This window comes from Phoca vitulina, unplaced genomic scaffold (assembly GCF_004348235.1).
Source record: "Phoca vitulina isolate PV1807 unplaced genomic scaffold, GSC_HSeal_1.0 scaffold18, whole genome shotgun sequence".
Taxonomy (NCBI): domain Eukaryota; kingdom Metazoa; phylum Chordata; class Mammalia; order Carnivora; family Phocidae; genus Phoca; species Phoca vitulina.
In genome coordinates, this window is record NW_022589721.1 from 15663873 (window position 1) to 15689285 (window position 25413).

A 25413-nucleotide genomic window follows, 5' to 3' on the forward strand; every position below is an offset into this window, starting at 1 on the left:
CTTCTTTGCAAGTGTTCCCACATACCCTTGCCCCAGTTTCCCCCGTTAATGTTGAACTCACTGTAGCTCATTTGTCCAAACTAAGAAACCAACATCGGTGCATTAACGAAACCCCAGAACGTACTTGGATTTCACTAGTTTTTTTCACTGATGTTCTTCTTCTGTTGCAAGATCTGACCAGGAAAACTCACTGCATTGTCGTCATGTCTCCCTTGTCTCCTCTGATGGGACAGTCTGTCATTTGTTTTTCATAAATTTAACGGCTTTGAGGAGTAATGGTCAGGAATTTTGCAGTGTCCCTCACTTGGATTTGTCTGATGTTTTTCTCATGATTAGACCAGACAGACTGGCATTGTGGGGTTTTATACCAGAGGTGCCCTTCTCATCACATCATACTAATGAGGACATATTAACATGACTTACCACTGGTGCTGTTTACCATGGTCACCTGGCTAATGACAAGTCTGTCAGCTTTAACTGGAAAGTTACTATTTTCCCCTTCCATACTCTAGCCTTTGAAGTGAGTCACTAAGTCTAGCTTACACTCAAAGGCAGGGTGCCAGAAGTCGAGAGCTTTGAAAGGACAGTCCACTTGGGCTGGAGCACATTGGATATGAAGAAATTTCATTTATTTAGAGTAAGAGGTTGGAAACAGAAGAGATGAGTTAGGAGAGGAGGATGGGGAAACTAAGTAGCTTTCCAGCTATTTACCAGACAAGGATTTCAATGGAAAGATGATACTTTGATCAATATGTCTTTCTCAGGACTTTCTAAGACTTTGGTAGTAAGGTAGCTTCTCCATTCTCCTTGATAATCACCCAAAAGAAATGAGACAAGAAACAAATATTGTAAACTTCAACGTCAAAGAAGTTGAAGAAATGTGAAATACAAATCCACAACCCATGAGGCAGAGAGCGTGAAGCAAAATGCAAGACAATCACAGACAATGCCATCCCGGCAGCTCTCAGGCCAATTCAGCAAGAAGTCAGACAAAAAAAATAAATTAGAAAACTAAATTTATCAACATTAGACAAGAGGTAATAAAATTATCATCATTTACAGATTCGGATACTTTTAAGTAAAACCCAAGAAATACAGTTAAAATGCTGCAAATAGTGAGAATTTAGCAATGTGGTTGTGATGGCTAATTTTAGGTGTCAACTTGACTGCGCCAAGGGATGCCCACCTAGCTGGTTAAACATTATTTTGGGGTGTTTCTGTAAGGGTGGTTCAGGAAGAGATTAGCATCTGAATTGGTGGGATGAGTAAAGGAAACGGCCCTCCCCAGTGTGGATGGGCCTCACCTAACCTGCTGAGGGCCTCAACAGAACAACAGGTATTGGAAGGTTGAATCCCCTCTGTCTGATGAGAGTGGGGACAGGGATCTTCGGCCCTTACAGCCTTGGTTCTCAGAACTTCAGACCCAGACTGGAATCTATACTAGGCTTTCTTGCTCTCAGGCCTTTGGACTACACCACTAGCTTTGCTGGGTCTCTAGCATGCAGACAGCAGACTGCAGAACTTCTCAGCCTCCAAAACTGTCAATACCTTATAACAAACATATATATATTTCTCGAGAACCCTGATTAATAGAGTAGCTAAGCACAACATCAGCATAAAATAATCTTATAATGAAAAGACATCATTTAAAAAATACCAAAAACAGAAACTACCTTATAATGAAGTTAAAAAGAAATACTGTTCTGATAGGAATATTGACATCACTAATACAAATCATCAACATCAAGATACCAATTCTAACTCTTGATTTAACACACAACCAATACCAACTACAAAAACAATTTCATGGAGAGACGAAAAAGCCTGATTCTAGTATTTATGTAGAAAAACAAATCCACAAAAAGGCAAAATTACAGGGATGGAAAATCTGTCAGTGGAAGGCAGGGGCTGGGTGGCGGAGCTGCTGACTACAGAGGGGCAGCACGAATGAATTCTGCAGTGATGAAACTGGTGGTTGGAGACGCAAGTCCAAGCATCTGTCGAACCCATAAAAATGTACCCTAGAAGTGAGTTTTACTGGTATGTAAATTAATAAGTCAACTAGAAAAAGAAAATAACCCATAGGAACAGCAAAGAGATTATGAAAAGTAATGGAGGGAGCCTAGCTCTACCATATTAAAATGCAGACAGCGCTACAATGATCTCATCAGCATGGTACTGGCAGGTGAGCAGACAGATCCATGAAACCAGCTACAAAGTCCAGAGATGGACCCAAACAATAAGGGAATTTAGTATGCAACACTTGAAATCTAGAGAGAAAAGACGGGAGTTTTATTTTTTTTAACATTTTTTTTTTAAGTAAACTCTACACCCAACGTGGGGCTCAGACTCACAACCCCAAGATCAAGAGTCACACTCACTAGCAAATAAACCAGCCAAGCACCCCAAAAAGACAGAGTTTTAAATACATAGCGTTGGGTGGCATTCTGGAAGGAAAAAAAATAAAGGGCTGGATCTCTACCTCCCATTTTCTATCAAAATAAATTCCAGATGGATTCTAGTTGGACAGAAACCCGAAACATAAAACTTTAAAACCAACAGAAAAAAATAGAATTCTTTTATAATCATGGAATAAGAAAGACCTTTGTTAGTATGACACAAAATGTGTAGTCATAAAAGATAAGCTATACCAAAGTTAAAAATTTCTACAAATATCATTTGTTAAAAAAAAATGTCCATACTGTAGAGATGTATGTACAGACTAGCTCTGGAGAGACACACGTAATACTGCCAACAGCTTCTGGGGAAGGAGGCTGGGGAGACTTACACTAGAACTCTGTGTTGTTTGTGTGTAATTACGTATTTCAAAAACATGAATAATTCTTGTGTTGTCTGCTCCTAACCATCAGCTTAAATAACTGAAAGCTTGCCATAAAAAAAAAAAAAAGTGCCTCACAAGAAACATCCAATATAAATACCCAACTGAGAAAGGACACAGGTATCATACAGTTCCTAGTACAGTCCTGACTATACAAGACGTCCTTAAGTTATATAGGTAGCTCTTATTTGTCACCATCTTCTGACAACACTAATAGTTCTTTTGAAATATATCCTTACTGTTTTCAAAGTTGGGGATTCTACATATGGTATCACACTGTACACTGTAACATAAAATACGCCATTTTCCAAAAATAATTTCAGCGGACCAACACTAAATTAATCGGAATCTTGAAATAACCGCCATTTAGGCCCTTCTACATCTGATCACATTCCCTTTTGCACTCAGGCTCCAAGTCAACTGCACTGCTTGAACATCCCCTTGCTTTCCTCCATCCTTTTGAAAAAACACCATTCCTTCTACTGAGAGAACTTTCCCCATCTCTGCTGAAATCATCCTCCCTAGCAAGGCCAGCTCAAATCCTGCCTATCCACAAAGGTAGAGAGCTTTGTGGACAGGTACACACACAAAGAGAAGGGTAACAAAGATATAAAAAGATACAAAGGCAGAATGGTCAGTTTAAAAAGTTATTTATTAAACAAGTTAAACACAACTAAAAGTATATTTAAAAGTCCAACATTATTGGATCCCTTTGAAACATCTATTCTAGAAGAAATACTTTGTCAAACTAATGGTAAGAGAAATGATAAAAATAGAACAGGTATGAAAAACATTTTAAACAACAATAAAGCACATGGTAAATTCAGAAATAAAAACAAACACACACAAACTATTTAAGTATGAAACCAAAATGTTTCATATATTTTTTTTAAATGTTTCTGGTATACTCACATGAGGGCTGACTTGTCTATGTCTGAGTTAGTAAACATTACATAAACACCTTTTTAAGGTATTAGACTTTGTGTTACACAGAAATAATTTTAGATTATGTGTTGGATGTGTAAACTGTCCACATTTAGCAAACATACTCTATATATGAACATATTCACTTATACTTAATGAAAAAAAAAGAACTTATAATTTAAACATCTTGATTTGAGAACTGTGGATTTGATAGTTCTATGAAATTCCAACATTATAATCCCCAAATGCACTATCAAAAATGCTATCCAAAAAAAATTTTTTTTAAAAAGAGCTGCTTCTGAACATTTCAGTATTTTAGGGCAAAAGAAAATACCAAGTATCTGTGTTCACAAATTCTGATGTTTAGCCTCTATGGTTAACACAAAAAATACCATGTAATACAGAAGGTTCCTATAGAAAAGCCTTAGTCTTTCTCAGTAGTTCCAAATAGTGTTATACAATATTTCACTGGAAATAGTGGTTTCACCACAGATCTGGCAGTAGCTTGTTTAAAACATAACTTTGCCCCATAACATCCATCAAAGACTTTAAAACATAATTGATTTTGGCAGTACACATGAAGACCATGATGTGAATGGGAACTGCCAGTGGATCTGAGGGTCTTTTTGAAGTTTGGTGTGAATGAGTGTGTGTGTGTGTGTGTGTGTGTGCGCGTGTTCTAAGGAGGAAATGGGATGAAATGGTTTATTCAGAACTATAAAACATTTTTCTAATTAGATCTCAATTGCATAAATAACATAAATGTTAGAATTTACATGGATTCTGAATTTCTATGAGAAAGGCAACTATTTTTTTGTCTGTTTCCATTTATCATTCTTTACAGAGGACAAAGCTTTAGTTATATATATTCTTCTGGACACTAAGGGAAAGTCTCCTTTGTCCCCGCCTCAGTCTGAAAGAGAAGGAGAACGTATAGACCTGCCACTGGCGGGGCTGGAGAAAGTGAAAGGCTCTTTGTCCTTCTCTTTACTATCATGCTTGTGCTTGTGCTTGTGCTTATGTTTGTGCTTCTTCTTCTTCTTCTTGTGCTCATGGTGATGGTGGTGATGGTGGTCGCTGTGTTTGGAGGACGCAGATTCCTTAGTAAACACTGAGAGTGGAGCTGTTGCAACTGGATGCATACTCATCTCCAAAGGTGACTGTTCTTTACCTTCAAGATTAAAAACACCCAAATGAATTCCTGTTGATAACAAAGAAAGTGAAATGAAAGTAAGAGGGAGCTGACGACAGTATAGAAAAGAGGGATTCCCAAGTGTTTAACATGTCCATGGAAATAATTAGGAATGGGAGAAGTATCTAAATAAGACATTCAATTAGTCACACACAGGTAAGTGTTCAGCATTGTGGCCAGGAAACAGAATATTTCAATTCCTTACAGTTTATACCAATTATGATATATACCAGTGTGTTACCAAACCATCTTTTAAAAGTTAGCATTTAAGTTTTAAAGTATTATGAAATGATAATGATGATCATTGTGTGTGTGTTGTTAGTTAAGACCCACATTCATCCTTTAACTGTAGCTCCTTCAGCTACAGTTTGACCCTAAGATACTGGGCAGGGAAATGGCAGTACTTTATTTCTGCCACCTGAAGAACCATTTATACACACATAAACATCTTATGCTAGTCACTGATAATAATATCACGGCCAAAATCACATTTCTATAGTTCCTTAAGGTAATTTCTTGGGAACAGACAGGCAAAAGTGAACTTTTTAAGTAGATTCAGTGCACTTAAGAAAACCAGAAAAGGCAGTGAGTCTATAAAGGGAACATCTCTACTTAAAGACAAGAGCAGTGTCACTTAAAAAAAAAGAAAGAAAGATGAGAAATAGGAGACCTGTGCTCTTGAACAGATTCTGCTATTAACTTTCAGCATGCATTTTCTTTCTTTTTATCTCACCTTAAAAAAAAAATCGAATGTTTTGGAAAGTTCTTTCCATTTAACATTCCATCAGTCCAGGAAACTACAGCAGTAGTTCTCAGACTCTGGTGCACAACAATTTCTTGCTTCCTCCCGATGCTACAATCCTTGGGCCACACCCCAAGGAAGACTTCCTTCTGGGTGACTCTGGACTGATGGTCCTGCTTTACGTGCAGCCAGCTAAGAAGAAAGCCCAAGGATCATCTCAGATACCCGCCTTTCTAAATCTGGGTGGTTACCAAATCCCGTTGGTTTTCACGTACAGATATCTCTTTCATCCGCCCCTACGCTGTCTGCAACTGTAGGAATTCAGAACACCTCACCTCATCCGGACGGCGGTACTAGGCTCCCGTGAACTGGTTCCTATGCCCGAAGTGTCTTATACTCAAATCCGTATTTTACACAGCTGCACAGAAGCTGATTTTGCCCCACATGGGTTATTCGGCAATATCTGAAGACACTGATGTTGTTACACCTGGGGTAGAACTGAGGGAGGAAGTGATATGGGCCTCCCATGGGCAGAGCCTAGTGATGCACAGGACATCACACCATGCATAGGGCAGCTCCTACAACAAAAAATTCCCATGCCCAAAATGTTAATAGTGTTTAGGCTGGAAGACCCTGCTGCGTAGTGATCTTCCAAAAAAAAAAGCTATCCATAATTATCTGCTTAAAAACTCAGTTGGTTCTAAAAACAACAAAAAACCACTCAGTTGGTTCTACCAACAGAATAAAAGCCAAAGTTCTTGGACTTAAATGCGGCAGTTTCTGAAAACATAGACTTTATCCAAACTAGCTAAAAAAAAAAAAAACAACCTTTTCACTAAAATGAACTTTTTAAAGTAAATTCTCAGCACTAATTTTGATCCAAACTAGCCCCAAACCATGGTTCTTACCAAAACAGACATCACCACAGAAGTTTCCTAAAAATCAGTTTCAGCACTGATTTTACTGACAGTTTACAATCTGTCCTGAACCTACCATTCCAGCCTTACATTCCGCTATCACTTTCTATGCACCTGAGGGTAGCCCTTCACTAACTGTGAACTTGTAAATGCTACTTCCTACGCTTGAAATGCCCTTCCCTTATTTGTCTAACTCACAAATTCACTTAACAAGTAACAGAACTATATGGGAACTGGGGAAAATAGTGATGAACTGGACAGATCTCAGTCCTCCTGCCATTTACATACTAGCTGGGAAGAAACTGAGTAAGTACAACCAAGTAATAAAAAGACAAAACTCAGAGTGAACCAGTAGCACAAAAGGAGACTTAAATTAGTTGTGGAGGGATCAGAGGCAAACTTCTGCAAGGAAGTAATGTTTAAACGGTAACCTGGAGCAGACAAAGGGAAGGAAAAAACATTTTAGGCTCTTTAATAATTTAAAACTCAGCTTAAATGTCATTTCTTTAAGAAGTGCTCCCCAAACTGCCCCAAAAGAATTCGTTCTTTCATGTTCCCACAACATAATACAGAAAGGGAATTACAGCACAGAGGACTCAAGTGACTTGCCCGAGGTGGCACCGGCAAGTCTGAGCTACAAACCCCAAGAGCCTGCCTCCAGTGTGTGCTCCTAAGCACCCCGCCCGGCCGCATGCAGCAGGGTGCACCCGGCAGCACAGCTTTTCATCTGTGGGGCTCTTTCATTCCACTCCCAGCGTCTTGAGAACAGGGAGCTCATCTCTTTCATCTTTGTATCCCAGTGTGCCACCCGGTATCTAGCACGCCCTCCATCTCACCTCCCCACCCCTGCCGAAGCTTGCTAAACATAAATGAATGAATTCATACAACAGAAATATCTAATAGTTGTGTTTCTTTTAGAGAGGATGTCTGGTGAACTCAGTCCAACTAAATGCAATCTGAAGGTCACTAATTTTGAAGGAAGAGGGATAAAGCACAGAAACTATTATAGACCATTTATTCAACTAGTACTGACTACTATACTTCTTTTGTGTCAGGCACTGTTCCAACATTTCAGGACAAATGAATAAATCAAAAATTCTTGCCCTCACAGATTATTCATATTTTACTACTACAAAATTATCGTTTTACTTTCATGATATTTTGGTAAAGATAACACTAATAACGATGCATAAGCCAATTACAGAGATTATTTACATACAGAGCAAGTTTTGGGATCTGTATCTTTTGCAATAATTGGGACCAAGATAGTATTCAGAAAAATTTTGAGAGATATCTGAATTAGAGTATCAGCCAAATACGCCACTGTAAGATTTTAATTTAGATTTTAAATAAATTACACGAGTATGTTTCCAAAATATGAGAAAACAGGTCCATACCTAACAGGATACAGAGCAAGGTGATAAGGAGAAGTGATGATAAGAGACTTTAAAGCCTCATGAACAAATCCCTTCAGATCCTACCTCATGATTTAGTCTACAACACCAGACTGTGAGCTTTCCAATTGGCTGTCTGCACTATTAAGAGTCTGAGGTCCTCTTCTGCACTGAGAGAAGTTTCATCATCCTAAACACCTGCCAAGCAACTTGGATTGCAGAAAAACCAATAATTACACTGGAAACTGTACTTCCTAGCAGAGACAACTGCCAAAAAGACAACCAAGTGTACTTGGGTATACTCTTTTCCAAGGAATACTTATAACCACTTCAAAATCCAATCTCTTGTCTAGTGGCCTTATACTTAGCATTAAAGATACACTGATTATAAATCTTGCATGTCTCTTGATTTGTATTTAGTCTATTAATAAGACAATGGATTAGCTAGAGCCAAAGATAAAGGTGTTAGGAACCAGGGCTCCCAGGACAAATGACTGATTTTGGGCTGGGCAGAATATTTACAAAATGAACCTGAAAAATCTCGTATTATAATGGCAAGGAAGTTAAGTTCTTCTCCACAGACCCAAGAATCAACTTCTAAGAGGTTCTCACTGCCCAAAGATGGGACAATTGGAATAATAAGAACAATAACTAAAGGACTAGAACTGATTATTCACCATTGGAGGATGCTAGTTAGCCAACTCATTATTTGGGAAATTGTTAAATAAAAAGAGAAGCCATTATCTTTCTCCTCCTGTATAATCTATACCACTGGGTCATAATAGATGAGGGGGACTTTAGCTTTACAGAAATAAACCAGTTTATAAAAATGGACAGATGAATTAGAATATCACCATCTTGCGGGGGTGCCTGGGTAGCTCAGTCCGTTGAGTGTCTGACTCTTGATTTTGGCTCAGGTCATAATCTCAGGGTCGTGAGATCGAGCCCCGCATCAGGTTCCATGATTAGCAGGGAGTCTGCTTGAGATTCTCTCTCTCCCTGTCCCTCCCCCTGCCCGCATGTGCACACACTCTCTCCAAATAAATAAACAACATCTTAAAAAAAACAAAAAAGAATATCACCATCTTGCAACCCTTAGTGAAATAATGGATCTAGGTCTTAAACATCTTAGTGGCTAACCTCATAAAAGAGTCAACTCTTGATCATAGGAAACAAACTGAGGGTTGCTGGAGGGGAAGGGGTGGGGGATGGGGTAACTGGGTGATGGGCATTAAGGAGGGCACATGGATGTATGAACACTGGATATGATATAAGACTGATGAATCACTGAACTCTACATCTGAAACTAATAATACATTGTTAATTGAATTTATATTAAAAAATTAAAAATAATTAAAAATAAATAAAATCTAACTTCCACTATTTAAAAAAAATTAAAAAAAAAAAGTCAACGAGACATTGTATGTTTCCAGATGGAAGAACACAATGCCACCGATAAACCTGAATAAATTAAGCTTCTATATCCAACTACAAATTTACAGGAAATAAAGAGGACTCTAACACGTTAATTATACCATGATATAGAATTAGCAAAACACAGACTTGAAAACTACAGATCAAAACCCTGGTTTCTTTAACAAATACATTATAAAAGGGAAGAAAAGAGAGAAAAAGGTAAACATGAAACTTTAAATTTAAAAGGATGTAAAGGACGTATCAGCCAACTGCAACATGTAGACCTTATGTGGATAATGATTCAAAAAATAAAGTGTTAAAAATAAATATTAGAATAATGGCATAAGTCAACTGAAACTTATACAGTGACTGGATATTTAAAAATATGAAAAAAATTAATTTTTTAAAGAATAAGAATGTTACTGTGGTTATGACTTTTTAAAGTCCTCATCTTTTAGAGATATATACTAAGTTGTTCATGAAGAAAGTGATGATATGTGGAATTTGTTTCAAAATAGTTCATAAGGGTGGAAATGGGTAAGGATATAGATTATACAAGATTGACCATGAGCTGATCACTGTAGAAGCTGAGTAATGGATACATGGGGGTTCATTATACTAGTCTGACTCCTTCACAGTTTTCCATAATAAAGTGTTTTTTAAAAAGGAGAAGTTAAGGCAGTTTGACACTATGCATGAACATGTATCCCACATATGTGCTCATGCATATGTGCAAAGACACATATACAAAAATATTCACCAGAATAGTGTTTGTAACAGCAGAAGATGTGATAAAACCTAATGATACTCTATCACCATCACATCCTTTAGCTCTTAAGTTTTCACTTATTATAGACAATATATATTTCTATGTATTAAGATTATTTAAGAGAGAGAACATGTGCGTGTGCGGGTGGCGGGGGCAGAGGGAAAGGGAGAGAGACTCTCAGAGCAGACTCCCCACTAAGCCAGACAACGCAGGGCTCAACCTCGCAACCCTGAGATCGTGACCCAAAGCAAAATCAAGAGTCCAAAGGCTTAACCGGCAGAGCCACCCAGGCCCCCGACAAAATATATTTTTTTGTTTGTTTGCCTAATCTCTCTCTTTCCTGGATAATTTTACCAGGTCTAAACCAAGGTGTTAAGAAAGTACAGTTTCCTTCCCATGTGGAATTGTATTAGCAGTCAGATCTGGGACACACAGGAGTTGACTTTCACACTAGCATGAGGTCATGTTTAGAATCTCTACTGAGAAAAATGTGTATATCTCCATCCTCATGACACATTTACACACATAATTTCACATATCATTTCAGGGGTTTACAAGCTAAGGAAAGCCCTTTTAGTGACCTGAAATATATGTCTCTATGATAGATAGCACATATATCAAAAAAAGGAGATATATGTAATTCAGAATATATTTTCCTATTTCATGTTATATGAAAAGAACAAAACAAATGCTCCGTTTTGTTGTTCTACCCAACATAAAATCTTTCCCAGAGATCTAGTAAAATGCACTATGGATAAGGATTTTAGCTGCAGTCAATTTAACAAATGCAAAATCAACCAAAGAGGTACTTAATATAAGCCTAATGCGGAAGCTTCTCAGCCCATCTGATTAAAGTGTCAATAACCTGCTAATTCTCTTAAATACATGCACATTAGGTTTATGTTTAAACTTAGCACAAAACCTGCAGTTTTTATTAGGGAAAGTGTGAAGTCTGGTCTTTGGATTCTTTGGATCACTGTAAAAAATAAAGTATAAAATTAGATCATTAAAATTTAAGTAAAAAAAAAATCAAAGTCTGTTTTTCATATTAGAGTTTCAAAAGAAAGAACTAGTACTCTCAAGATATAGATAGATAGACAGATATAGATATCTTTTTTGTGGGAAAGATTTCATGCACTAGAACAGTGCTTTTCTGACTTAGGCAAGAAGGTATTACATACACAGCAGCCCTATCTAGGCAAAACTGCAGGAACTCTCCTTCTTTTCTTCCCCACAGAACCGCCAGGGATTTCCCTCTCGCCCCTGTGCCTGTCACTCCTCCTCTGTGCTTCACACAAGCCTTGCAGCAACTTGGGACACAGACCGGCCGCGTCGGGCCGTCGGGCAGCTGCAGTGGTGGAAAGGACACAGTAGGCTGTATGGCCTCCCGTCCTTACCTCAGGGGAGGGAAAGGTGATAGTAAAGGAAGGAAGGAAAATACCCCTGCCACTTCTCTTTTTCTTACCCCCAAATGGCTTAACCTACCACACATATCATCCCTAAACTAGTCTTCTATCAGACACAAGGAAAGAGAAAACTGGAGGAAAAAAGAACAAAAAAGAAACTATGACCTATCCACTACTTAACAGTTTCCACCTCTTCTTTTTTTTAAGATTTTATTTATTTATTTGACAGAGAAAGAGACAGAGCACGAGCAGGGGGAGCAGCAGACAGTAGGAGAGGGAGAAAGCAGCAGGCTCCCTGCTGAGCAGGGAGCCGGATGCGGGGCTCAATCCCAGGACCCCCGGGATCATGACCTGAGCTGAAGGCAGAAGCTTAACCGACTGAACCACCCAGGCACCTCCACCTCTGCTTTATTTTACCTACACCCCATTTGTTTTCTATCCTCCACCCCCAAGATGAAATCTGCAACACATTCCAGTTCTCAATCATCATCTGGTTTGTTGGTTCTAAGGGAGCCATCTCAGAAATGATCTCAGCTCAAAAAAAAGGAAGCAGGGCTCCCAATATCAAAAGCCTTGGACCAAAGGAGATAGCATAATTCCAGCGCAACACAAAATGGAAGGCACATCCCTGCTTAAGAGGACCTCTCAGGTAACTCTTTTTCAAGAGAAGCTGGAAATCCAGATTTTTATTGTGTAATCTCTTTTTAGTAAACTACTTCAAAAATTTTTGCAAGACTCTACTGACCAAGTAAAAGATGCCTCAGTTGGATGTGCTGAATAAGGCTCCAAATAAGGCTCATTTGTGAGCTCTAATCTAGAATCCCTTAGAGAATTAAGAGAGGTCACAGCTTCCCTTATACTGATTCTAGGCCTCCTCTCCTCAGCCCTCCGCTCACAACCTCAGGCCAGGCTAGCTACCACCCCAAGAGACCCTGGCTCCTTCTGGGAGGCAGGAAGAGAGGAAGTTCCTGTTTTACTGCCAACTTTATTTGAGTTAGGCTGAAGTTGTGCTTCTGACATTCCAAAAGATGGAGCTCTAAGTGCCCCTTCTCTCAAAAACATTGTTACACACAGTGGCTAGGCTTGATACTTTTATTCTTCATGTATGGTATAAGTTAAAAGGGATTTTAACTTTGTTGGCTAGTTTGAGAGTTACCTACCAAATGTAACAATGTGTCTATGGGAAAACACGTTTAGAATTCCACAATAAATACATGTACAAATAATCTTCTGGAACACTACCATTTGTAAAATGAAGGTTTTCTAAATTCTAATAATAGCACTACTGAATTTTAAAACTTGCTCACGGGCCACAGGGTACCGAATAGCATAAACACGTTTAAAGAAAATTACAAAGGCACATTAAAAATATATTCACAATTATGTTTTACAGATCAGTCCAAATAATATACTGGTATACATTCTGCCTCATGACTTAAAGGGTCCCAGCAACCAAAGCTAACATTTTAATACTTTCCTATTCCCCCCACCATTAGCCCTGTATCTCCTCCCCAATCTTCCCACATGATGTCATGAGAACTACAAGACTGTAAAGAGAGATTCCACAGAAAAGTAAAGATGGTTTTTTTAAAGCAATATGGCACTATGATACAAAGGCACATCAGTGGGGACAAAAAGGTGTTAACTCCATAGGTTAGTGCGCCACATCACAAAGAAAAACCAAACATATTCAGATTCTTTTCTGGAATAGGAATTCCTGCACAGGCAGAAGCACCACTCTCAAACTATATCAAGAGGTCTGAAATACCCTGAGCTTTATCGTTTTTAAAAATGTGGGAAATTTTTCATATGTAGTAAAATTTTCTTAAGTATAATGGTAATAAAGCAAAATTACACAAAAATTAAAAATAAAACCAAGAGAATATAAAACTGGCAAGGCCAAGATATGTCAAAATTCACTTATCAAAGTAAGTGATAAGGTATCCAGCCAATCTCCTTCTGAAATAAATTCTGTATGAATCTATTTCAGTAAATGCATAGAGCAACACACAGAGAGATATAAAAAAGCAACAGTCTGGGGTCTCAATACCAAAATATTCTGAGATGTTACTTTAGTTTGAATTTTCACAGTTGATCCTTAAGCAATCAATAAACAGTTAAATCAATAAATAGTTACTCTTTTGTTTGTATCATAAAAACATGGTTTATATAAGCAAAATCCATCTGTTGGAATCTTAAAATCTGACTAATGACTTTTGGAAAAACTATTCTTTAATATATTGCTTATGTATCTTGCTTTTCATTCCCCGTTCCTCCAAAACTTGAGGACTGAATCTTTGTTCAATAGCACTGAATGCTTACTCGTTATCTAGATTACAATCATTTTTTTTGTAAGCAGCTAAGTGGAAGACAATGTAAAATAGAACAGGTAACAAACACATCTGAACTGAATTATTTTTCATAAACTTAAGCCCAATTAGTATTTAATGATTGAAAAGACGGAGTATCTTAGTTTTCTATTCTAGTATGGCATCTAGTCTTCAGGACTGACCATGGATGACCAATTGTAAAACTTTCAGGGGGAGACGGAACGGAGAAATAAGTGGTTGACTTTCGCATTTTGTAAAAGTATGAAAGGTGCAGATTTGATAGTGTCTACTGAAGTTGGCATTTTTAATGTTATAATATTTTAAGAAAAATCACTGCAAGAAAAGAGCAATAATGGGTATTTTTAAATGGCATAATGAGGGATGATTTTTTTTTCCCCTTTCTACTCTTTTTCTCATTTCCAAGTTTTATATAATAGGAATGCACTATTTTCAAATAGTAAAAAGTCTAGTTTAAAATATTCTTAGAGGCGCCTAGATGGCTCAGCTGGTTAAACATCCAACTCAGCTTAGGTCTTGATCTCAGGGTTGTGAGTTCAAGCCCCAAGTTGGGCTCCATGCATGGAGAGAGCAGAGCCTACTTAAAACTAAATAAACAAAATATTCTTTATGTTAGATAATACAAAGTCAATGTGTTGCAAGAAAAGCAAGTCTCTAGATTGGTATTTTTCATGTATTTTTTTAAGTTGATAAACTTTATAAAGTTTATAGATTTGTTCTTGAGCAAAATAATAATAATATTAATAATTTCACCTGTTCCCTTCCGTGCAAGTTCCATGCTCCACTGGGGCTTCGTGGTGGGTGTGCCATCACAGCCTGATGAGTGTTGGGGTATTAAAGCAGATCGGGAACTAGCTGGCCGATATTTAGAGAGCCCTAAAATGCCAAAGAAGAGGGAAAAGAGGTATTTATTTCTTGGTTTACCAAAAGAAGAAAAAAGCCTGACATGTTTTCATAAGTTAACCTTAAAACTAGAAGCAGTTCAATAGTAAAATAGTAGAATTCTAATAATAAAAAGAATACTACTAACTACTAAAGATCCCATTTGATTTTAATCCTTTGTCATGGTTCCTATATGCTTACGTCTAAGAACAACACACATTCAAGAAAGATAGTGAAGTGTGACTGGCCTGCTAAATATATAAACTGGATTCTACATTTGAGGTAGAAACCATATTTTATATTGTATGTGGAATTTTGCATATAGTAAAGTTTCCCTGGTTCCCCAAAAATTTGCTAATAAATTCCATTATAATACTTGCTCAACAAATAGGTCAAAATAATTTAGGGGTTACAGAAGATATTTCTTTTTTTTTTTTTTAAAGATTTTATTTATTTATTTGACAGAGAGATCACAAGAGCAGGAATACAAGCAGGGGGAGTGGGAGAGGGAGAAGCAGGCTTCCCACTAAGCAGGGAGCCCGACGCGGGGCTCGATCCGAGGACCCCAGGATCATGACCTGAGCCGAAGGCAGACGCTTAATGACTGAGCCACCAGGCGCCCTACAGAAGATATTTCAAACAGGAAATGTTTTAATGGCATAATGTGAACAGCACTGTAGGAGCTATCAGGAGACCTAGGTTCTGATTCCAAATTATCAACAAATTAGATAATCCAGGTGAGACATTCAGCTCATCTTGTCTCAATTTCTTCATTTGTCAAATGGAAAAGTGGTCATTCTAGCCCTGAGTTGGCTATTACTTGAGTGTGTCATTCAGGGCAAGTGACCTAATATTTCTCTCTTAAGTTTACTTATCTGTAAAATGGATTGACCAGATAAATAATTGTTAAGATCTCTTATAATTAGAAAAGTCAAAGAATTCATGACCTTTCAGTTTTCAAATGTATCTTAGGCTCATGGTCTACCTGAAGCCAGTTCTCAAATTCTACTAGCTTATCCTAGATTACTAAATAGTGAAAAATAATTTAGGTCTCAAAACTAAAATTTAATAAAAAGCAGACCAAGGTGGGTAAGGGGAACTCTATACAAATATAACAAGTTTAAAAGAAAGGAAAAAAAAAAAGAGAAAAAGAAAAAATACCATTCAAATGTAAAAGTCATAAAAGACAACCAGTATAGGGTATAAATAAATACCCCCTTTTTTCCCAATAAAAAGAAAACAGGAACGGTACCCAGAAAAAAAAAAGAAAGAAAGAAAAGAAAAATAGTCATATTCCCAATAAAAAATGCATTATAAAGTAAACTTGAGGGTGCCTGGCTGGTTCAGTCAGTAAAGCATGTGACTCGATCTTGGTATCGTGAGTTCAAGCCCACGTTGGGCACAGAGATTACTTAAAAAAAAAAAGTAAACTAAACTTGACTTATCATTTATAATTGATAAGTATCTTTTAAGTTATTACACTGGTACTATGCACACAAAAATGATAAAGGATAAATGAAAATTAATAAATTACATCTTACATATCAACGTGGATGAACTTTAGAAGCATAATGTTGACTGAAAAAAGTAAGTCCTATTGGTATCATACCATTTTCATAAAATTAAAAAACAAGTGCAAGGAAATCCTGTACTTATGTGATACAATATAAAGAAAAGCAACAGCATGAGTAAGGAAAACTAAAAAAGGAAACTGAAGATAGTATTTACTTGTAGTGCAAAAGCAGGTGAACAGAACCAGGAAGGGGCACAGAGGGAAGGACCCTGGCATGGAGCCTACAACAGAGTGGAAGTTAGAGTGGAGAGCAGGTTCACCAATATTTGTTTTATTACTATATTTCACACCTTACATGCAAGTTACATCAATGTTTCATCCCTGAAAATTATAAAATGGTGATGACATAACCTAGGTATTAACTCTTCAAAAAGCATTATGGCACAATGTATCAAGAACTGTGAAAATCTTCTGAAGGTAAGTATCTCATAATACAGTTAAAATTAACCTTTTCAGCAATAATATATCTTGGGAAATTTACCCTAAGAACAAAATTTGACAAAAAAGAAACAAAAGCTTTTGTATAAAGATATTCAGTGCAGAATTACCTGTAATAAATACTTGAAACAACCTAAATACCTACCAACAAGGAAAAGTAAGGTATATTACAGTATATCAACTCAATACTGTCTCAGGTACTATTTTCAAAAGGAAAGATTATGATGTTTGAGAGATGCATGCAAAAATCTATGATATAATATTACATGAAACAGGCAGGCAAAAAGAGAAAGCTGTGTTATGGGGGCATTACCTTCAAAGTTTAAAATTATGGTTCCACTATTAAAAAGAAAATAGATCTAGTATTTTATTCTGAGGTTATCTGGAGGTTAAGTCTATTACAAAACAAAAGGAAAAAAAAACAAACCAAGAAACCCCTTAAAGCTACTGGTAGGAATCTGTTGAATGAATTTTTAAAAAAACAAACCCAGAAGTATGCCAAATACTTTAAAAGGACCAAAATAAAACACAATTTTTAAAAATCCTTTTTAAAAATTTATTCCTTTGCTAATATGCAATATAATCTGATACAATCTAGTATTTTATACTAGCTACTTTTCAACTTTAAAGTTGTTCACTTGTAAATAAAGCAATGGGCCTTAAAACAGTAGTACCATGAGAACTTTCTTCATCACCTCCTGATGGGCTGTACACTAATCTTACCTGGAGTCGATGGCCTTTCAAGCATGTTCAAATGATGGGAAATAAATGCCTGGCTATCATGAACAGTGTCCATGTCAATTTCCTCCTCATCTTGAGAATTTGAAAACTAAAACACATACACAAAACAAAGGAGAAAAAGAGCCATTACATCGCTTTACGTTTGGATCTTAGCTCTTAGGAAAGGTAGCAGACAGGCCACAGAACACACCCCCACATCTTAAAAGGAAAGGTAGTCTTTTTTTCAAAAAGTACTAAGAGTAAGAAAATATTAAATGGTCCAGCCACCAAAAGAAGCTGAATGGATACTACTGAAAATGAAACAGCAACTAGAATCTACTCCTAAGTTGTGGGGAGAGGGAGTGAGCCGTGGTAGACCACACACACATAGTTCCTCCCCCAAACAGAGAAGAAGTATGTGATAATAGAAGTTAAATAATCAGATGGAAGATCTTAAATGACATTTGGGTTCTTTTATGATTCAGTCTGCCCCATCTGTTCCTGCTAAGGAAAAACCAATGGAAGTATTCAAAAAGATTTACAAGAAGGTGAATATCCTACACTATTAATACAGGTTTAACCTGTATTTCTTACTCTGATTTTGAGTTTGACTTTACTGCTATCCTCATTCTTCTCCAGTATTTGACCAGGTTCTAGTGGGGACCCCAGTGGTGTATCAGCCTTCCTCTTCACTCCCTGCTGATGAGCTGACATATTACATGATGCTTCCTTGGCAAGGTGATCATCTTCCTGCGGCAATATTCAAGATCAAAATTAGATTTCTGAAGACAAGTAGCTCATATTATAGCTGAACACTAACAGCTACAGCAACCATGCAGATTAGAACATGCCCAGTGCCTAAAAATTATCAGCAATGGGCTTAAAATAAACTTCACCTTTTCCTGTCTGCTGGTCTTTTTTGGGGGAGGTGGGAGGTATATAAGTGAACTTCTAGAGCTTTCCCAAAAGAATGTATCTTTTGGTATCATTTTCTCCTCTTCTCCTGAAGACTCCAAGAATGAATGTGAATAAGTTAACATATATGGGCAAGAATTAGAAACATATTTATTTGTACAAGTTTTAAATATTCAGATTTGAAAGAGCACATTAATGAGACTCTTTTTTTTCCTATGGAAAGATCATCTTACTTCTTCATAACCCAAACTCTAGGATACATTTCAAATTTACAACAAATACGTACAACTGTATTCCAGAAAATCTAGGTGAATAAACAAATTTAAAATAACTATCACTAACTAGCGTAAAGAAAATTTCAGTTTTCAAGTGTCAAAACACCAGTAGGGAATTGCCAGGCAAGTAATCTGGTCTAAATATTGGCGAAAAATGAAGCATGAGTTATTGGGGACATTTTGTTATTAATATGAAAATAATTTCTGGAAAACTTTCTTTGAATTACAGTAAAATGATTGTTATGTATCCTAAAGGTCTTTCTACAAAAAGTCTGGTAATTTTCTAATGCATAGCTAGAAATAAAAGCTTTTTAAAAGGCAAACACAGACACACATACATAAATAAAAATGTAATGCATCATCTCCTCTCAAATCAGCAGCTTACTCATTTACCTGACCATTCATTGTTATTTAATTCGACAAGCATTTGCCAGGCACTTATCATATGCTTAGAATTGTGCTAGGTATGACACAGAGTAGCAAAAAAAAAAAAGTCAGGGCCCCTGTGTTCAAATAGTTTGCCAACAGCATATATGGACAAGATTAAATATTCATTTCAATTTTCTACTACTCAAGGAAGAAAGTCAACACTCAAGTACAAAAACACCATGTCATGACAAAAGGGGTAAATGGACTGGGAGCACATCATTTGTCATGTGCAGCTATGCAGTTTGTCAGGAGCACTTTCTAAACTGTAAAGTGCTAAACTACTGTCAGCTAGCCATTTTTTTTTAAGTGGCACATGAAACTTTTAGTGGCTTTAAAATTCTCCAGTCAGAAACAGCAGTTCCCTTCTCTAGATAGTTCTATATAATAAAACTACATCTTCCGTAATGCGCGTGATTCTTACAGGGTTCTGAAATCCAACTAGCTGTGCATGACTACTTGGGTTAATCGCAGCTTCTTGGTTGCCTGCTATGGCCTCTGGAATTATGGTCGGATTCAAGACAGCTTTTTTCTCTTTTAGATTAAGAACCAACCCAAGCTCTGGTAAAGGCAAGCAGGAAGGTCTACTGAGGCCAAAAAGTGTGAAGTACAAGTCCACGGCACCACACCGTAACCTCCAGTCATGTGAAGTTCCTAAGAATAATAAAGAAATAAGTCAGTATGTACATTTATCCATAAATTTTGAACCGCTCCAGAACCTATACAGAAGGAAAGGATTATGATGTCAAGGGGCCATCTAATGACCTAGGCTCCACTGGCAAACCCCGTACTCTAAAGATGCATCTTAACATAGATATTTAGAAATTGTTATGGAAGCAGTAAATGCTTTCTTTAAAAAATATATATATACTTGAGAAAGAGCGAGAGTGCGCACACGTATGTAGGGGAGTGGGGGGAGGAGAGGGCGAGGGAGAGAGCATCTCAAGCTGATTGTGGAGCCAACATGGAGTTCGATCTCGGGACCCTGAGATCATGACCTGAGCTGAAATTGAGAGTCGGAGGCTTAAGCAACTGAGCCACCCAGGCACCCCTGGAAGCAGTAAATGTCAGTGAATGAACTAATGAATTCTGTAATTGGAAAAAATGTTATCATTATGCCATTTTTTTTTTTTAAAGATTTCAGAGAGAGAGAGAGAGAGCGAGCTAGTGTGTGAGTAGGAGGAGGAGCAGAGGGAGAGAAGCAGACTCCCTACTGAGTGTGGAACCTGACCAGGGGACTCCATCTCACGACCTGAGAGATCATGACCTGAGCTGAAAGCAAGAGTGAGATGCTTAATCAACTGAGCCCACCCAGGCGCTCCAATTACACCATTCTTCTTAGCAAATATTAGACATCCACTAAAAATTTAATATTCCCAAAACAGTATTTTTTCTGGCTTTAAATCTTCCTTTTAATTCCTCCTCCTTGGTAACTACTCCACATTCATTCATTCTCTGTTCATCTTGTCCTATTTTCTTCTTGAATAGCCCATTAGGAAGACACCACTCCATGAGCCTTTATGAACCCTACCACTTGAAACAAATCTCCCGTCAAATTTATTACTTTCAGGTTTTAAATATGGTAAGAAACCCTACAACTACTTAAAATAACATGATTAAAAACTTTTATTGAAGAGGAGGAAAATGTTTTGTTAAATGCCTATATATTTGTGTTGCTCTAGTAGGTATTTATTTAAAAAATAAAAATTAAAGGAAAAAGCAAACCCCAGAGATAGCAAAAGCTGGTAAAACACATACTGACCAGGAGAAGACTGTGTAGAAATTCGGCTTAAAGTAGTTGAGAGACTAGAGGCAAGTTCTTTCAATTTCTCTGATGAATCTCAATCTTTTTTATCTCCAAAATAAGGGTTTTGATCTTAAGATTATACCTTATCCCATATCAATAGCAGATCAGAGAGCAAATCAATACCAGAGTTCTTTCTCACTTTCCCTTTTTTCCCCAACAGAGCACTCTACGTAGATACTGCCATCAAATGGAACTGCCTGACAGGATGAAATCTGTCATCTAGGATTAGAGAATTGCTATGGTTTCTAGGCAGAATTTAAAATGATGTATAGAACTTAAAATAAATGAAAAGTAACATGTAAATTCTTCTGGGTAAGAAAAATCCTACAAACAATTTTGATCAATAACTGTGATTTCAAGAGGACCATAATGTTTAAAAAGGAGAAACAAAAGGGGAAGAAGTTGCTACAGCAAATTTTAGACAGCATAAATATTAAGCTTTGTGGTTTTCAACAAGTATGAGAATGAGTAAATAAACTGCCATCAATCAAGTAGTGATTCTGATGAGACTTACCCCAACAGATAAGTATTTACGACTATGCAAAGGAAATTCACAGGGAAGGAATTATAATTTCACAGAGTTCATACTATACACATTACACTGTACTAGGCACCTTCCACGCCATGAACCAGCTATCATCGATCCTATTTGAGACATCTTCAACTTGGTTACTGTGTGAGAAGGTAACAGATACACAGCATTGTTAAAAGCAAAAGAAAGGCAAGAGCTCCTGAGGAGAATGAGGTTTTTATCATAAAAACTACAGAGAAACTAGACATGGAAAGAACAGTACAGACTGAAAAGTAAGGATTGTATGCTGGAAATCCATTTCCTTCTCTGGAATATGCAGATCTGGACATTTTAATGGTCTAACATTGCTTAATTTTTTGTAGGCATCCATTATTCTCCTCCTCGAAGCATTTTACACATGTAGGTTCCACAAAGGACAGGTATCAGATTCCTGAGCCTTCTATTACAAAGGCTGGATGGGCTCAAACCTCTGAGGGAAGGGAAGGAAGCCTGCCAGAGCAGTTAGCACGATCTACTCATGGGCGTCGCAAGAAAAGAAGTGAACCTTAGGCATTTTATCAGTAAAGAAAACTGGAACAGTTTAGGGTACATTTACACTGGAAGAAAACTTAGCCTTGAAGATCAATATCACCTAATTACGTCTGCAGCAAATAACCATCCTGAAGTATGCTGTAGATGACATCGAAACCAGTCAGGCAATTGAGTGTGAATTCCTCAAAGTTTTAAAAAAAATTATTAGCAAATGGAAAATGTACATTTTGATGAACTAGGGTGTTTTTTTTTTAAAGTCAGCTTAAAAATGATTAGGCAGCACAGTGAAGGCTGCTAAATACACTGAACCCCTAAAATAAGAATTTTGATACTTTTTATTTCTATGTGGGCTTTTTGGTTTTGTTTTTTTAAGTTTAATCTATTTCAGAGAGAGAGAGAGAGAGAGGGAGGGAGGGAGAGCACGTGCATGGGTGCAAGACAGAGGGAAAGGGAGATTCTCTACTGAGCAGGGAGCCCAATGCAGGGCTTGATCCCAGGACCCTGAGATCATGACCTGAGCTGAAGGCAGACGCTTAACCAACTGAGTCACCCAGGTGCCCCATGGTTTGTTTTGTTTTTTGAAGATTTTGGTAGATCTTCAATTTGGATGGAGGAATGAATACTGTTTTGTTCCTGAGGGAAACTGATAGCATGTCTTCCCTCAAAGAAATGTACGGCTGATTTAAGATGGAGCTAAAAAATGAAGAGCAGTATTTCCTATAAAATTACAAAAGAAAAAAAAATCGAAGCTCCACTACATTTCAAAATCATGGAACAAAATCTTAAAACGGTTGTCATTATTGACAGTGCAATTAAGTTGAATGGCATAGTGGGGAAAATACTTCTGCTAAATTACCAGTTAGCTCTGTGATTTTGGGCAAGTTAGGTGCCTGGGCCCTAAAATGAGAACACGGATCTGAGATGATGCTTAAGATCCCCTCAGGTCAAAAATTCTATTATTTCAAATCAATCAATTCCATTAATGAGAGGCCCTGAAACAGCTCCTGATTTCCACCCTCAGTTAGAGCATTTTGAAGACCCTCTTCTAGCTTAAATGGCCCCAATCACCTAAGTGGCAAGGAATGCTCATAATATATGAAAAATAAAACAGACCTTATTCGCTCCTCTCAGGTCAAATGCTGTCCCTCCTGTCTCACTAGCAGTTATACTTTGGGACCCACCTTGCTTACTTGGAACAGAAGAGCAACATTCATGAAGAAAGTAGGAAACCCAGTTCTGATGTTCTCTACTCAAATCACAAAGTATCTAAAGACAAACCCCCCAAATAGCAAATTTGATACTAAAAAGATCTCTTCATTTTTTGAAGTAATTGCTACTAAAGCTGATCAAGCCAAAAAACTGCTAAGAAGAGAGGTCCCTTTGAAAACCACTGTTTCCAGGACATTTTTCAACAAACCCAGCATTTCTTATTGATGAAAGAAGCTTGGAAATCTGAACAGAGTTGAGTCAGGCAAATAAGAATTGCCATAGGGCAGTTCTGTCCTGATCTCTCCATGCGTATTACACTAAGTACAAACATTTCACTCATATCCATGTGTGTATACATGTATGTAATTTCCTACAAAAAAATGTATTAATATGTTTTCATTTTCTTGACCATTTTTCTTCCTAAAAAGGAGCGTTCGGGGGGAGTAAACCAGAAGGCCAGAACTTCGAAATCTTCTGATGTTAATATCAAAGTTGTCTATTTTCTTACTCTGAAATGTGACAAATTCCATCAAGCTGAATTAGTTTTCTTTCATTCTAACCCCTAGAGTATAGTTGTACGCTTCCAAATACTAAAAAGTATGATGTAAACAGCCATTAATGTCCTGAGCAATTTCATAAATGTTTTCCTGTCATCCTTACAGTAATTGCCAAACACTGAAGAGCAACTTGGGAGTAATGGCTAAGATTTCTTTCATAATGATATACAATCTCTTCAATGCAGGCCTCTATCTTGAGAAATGAAAAAACACTGTTAATCAGGTAAGACTTGAGAAAGTACTTACGTTTTACATAAAATGCAAAGCACCAATAATAAACTCCAAGTCCTAAGTTCTTAATTTTTAAATGTATTTTTTAAAATTATTGTCATGTTGGTCTATAATCCAGTATCTTACATAAAGCTATAAAAGGTAGGATTCTCATATGTTCTGAATTTTTAAATATTTTTCTTTGGGAAAGGAAAATCATTTCTTTCAGTGTGGAAAAAATATACATACAGCTAATAGAAGAGAGCCAGGTCGTAACTCCACCTGTTCCTCATTGTATACAGGATAAAATGCAAACTCCTCATCTATTTTTCCAGATAACACTATTTGTCAAACACCCTTTCAAAACTTGAGGATTTTTCATATAATTCTCTTACCTAAAATGTCTTTCTCCTGGGCAAACTCTTCCATTCCTTAAGAGCTAGCTCAAATGTCACCATAGCACAAACATTCTGCCACTCCAGGCAGGGTTCGTTCGTGGTTCTATTCTTCAGGTTTCTAGAGTACTGTGCTCTTTTATTTATTTCAGCAACTATCTATTTGTATTAAATTCTTATATACACAAAACATAGTATAGTGGTATATTGGAGGTGCTCAAGAAATAAATGGTGAATAAATGAATACTTGAAGCTTTAAAAAGAACTGACCATGAACAATGTGATTAAAAATAAACCTATTTATTTAAGATTCTTACACACCTAGGGACAAAGACCATATGATGTGAAAGCAGTTTCTCTTTAAAAATGTTTATTCTTTCTGAGGAGCATTATTCTTTAAAAGCTATATGGGAACTACAACATTTTGGCGGACAACTGAGGAAATATGGTTATGAGATATATACTGGAGTAGGGCATGTTAACGATATTGAGGATATGTAGGAGGATGTCCTTATTCTTAGGAATAAAGCATTTTGGGAAAAGTACCATGATGCAATTTACTTTCAAACAATTCAGGAAAAAAAAAGAGGTATGTATACACAAAGAAAGAGAGGGAAAAGAAAGAAAGTACATATGGTAAAAAGTTAACAACTAGTGAACCAAGATGAAAATACATGGTCATTCACTGTACTGTTCTTAAAATTTTTCTAAGCTTTGAAAATTTTAAAAACAAAATGTTGGGGAGTAAAAGTTATGTGGGAAAATTAAGGAATGGGGTAAGATATCTAATATCTGTATGTATATGTACATACATATATAGCTGTGTATATGTGTGTTTTCAAAACAAAAACAGCTGGGATGATACCAGAGTAGCAACCCAGAACTTAAAGGTGAGCGGAGCTACCACACACCAGGCAGAGAGCAGAGACCAGGCAGTCCTAGGATCTCAACGGTAGAAGTCTGGGAACCCTCCTTCTGGTATATAGCCATTAGGAT

At 37.0% G+C, this 25413-nt stretch overlaps 1 protein-coding gene across 7 annotated transcripts in view; it reads right to left on the minus strand.

The window, feature by feature from the left end:
* Positions 1-3473: 3473 nt before the first annotated feature.
* TAF2 (TATA-box binding protein associated factor 2) overlaps positions 3474-25413 on the minus strand; it is an 82999-nt gene continuing 61059 nt past the window's right edge. For 2 of the 7 annotated variants that reach the window (XM_032415530.1, XM_032415525.1), the window contains 6 exons: positions 19601-19830; positions 18155-18310; positions 17564-17669; positions 16558-16623; positions 14701-14823; positions 3474-4964 (listed from right to left, as the gene is read on the minus strand). In XM_032415530.1, coding sequence (XP_032271421.1) covers positions 4672-4964; positions 14701-14823; positions 16558-16623; positions 17564-17669; positions 18155-18310; positions 19601-19830 — 974 coding nt within the window. In that variant the 3' untranslated portion in view covers positions 3474-4671. The remainder of the gene's footprint in view (positions 4965-14700; positions 14824-16557; positions 16624-17563; positions 17670-18154; positions 18311-19600; positions 19831-25413) is intronic. The other 5 variants (XM_032415526.1, XM_032415529.1, XM_032415528.1 and 2 more) reach the window with 5 other exon arrangements.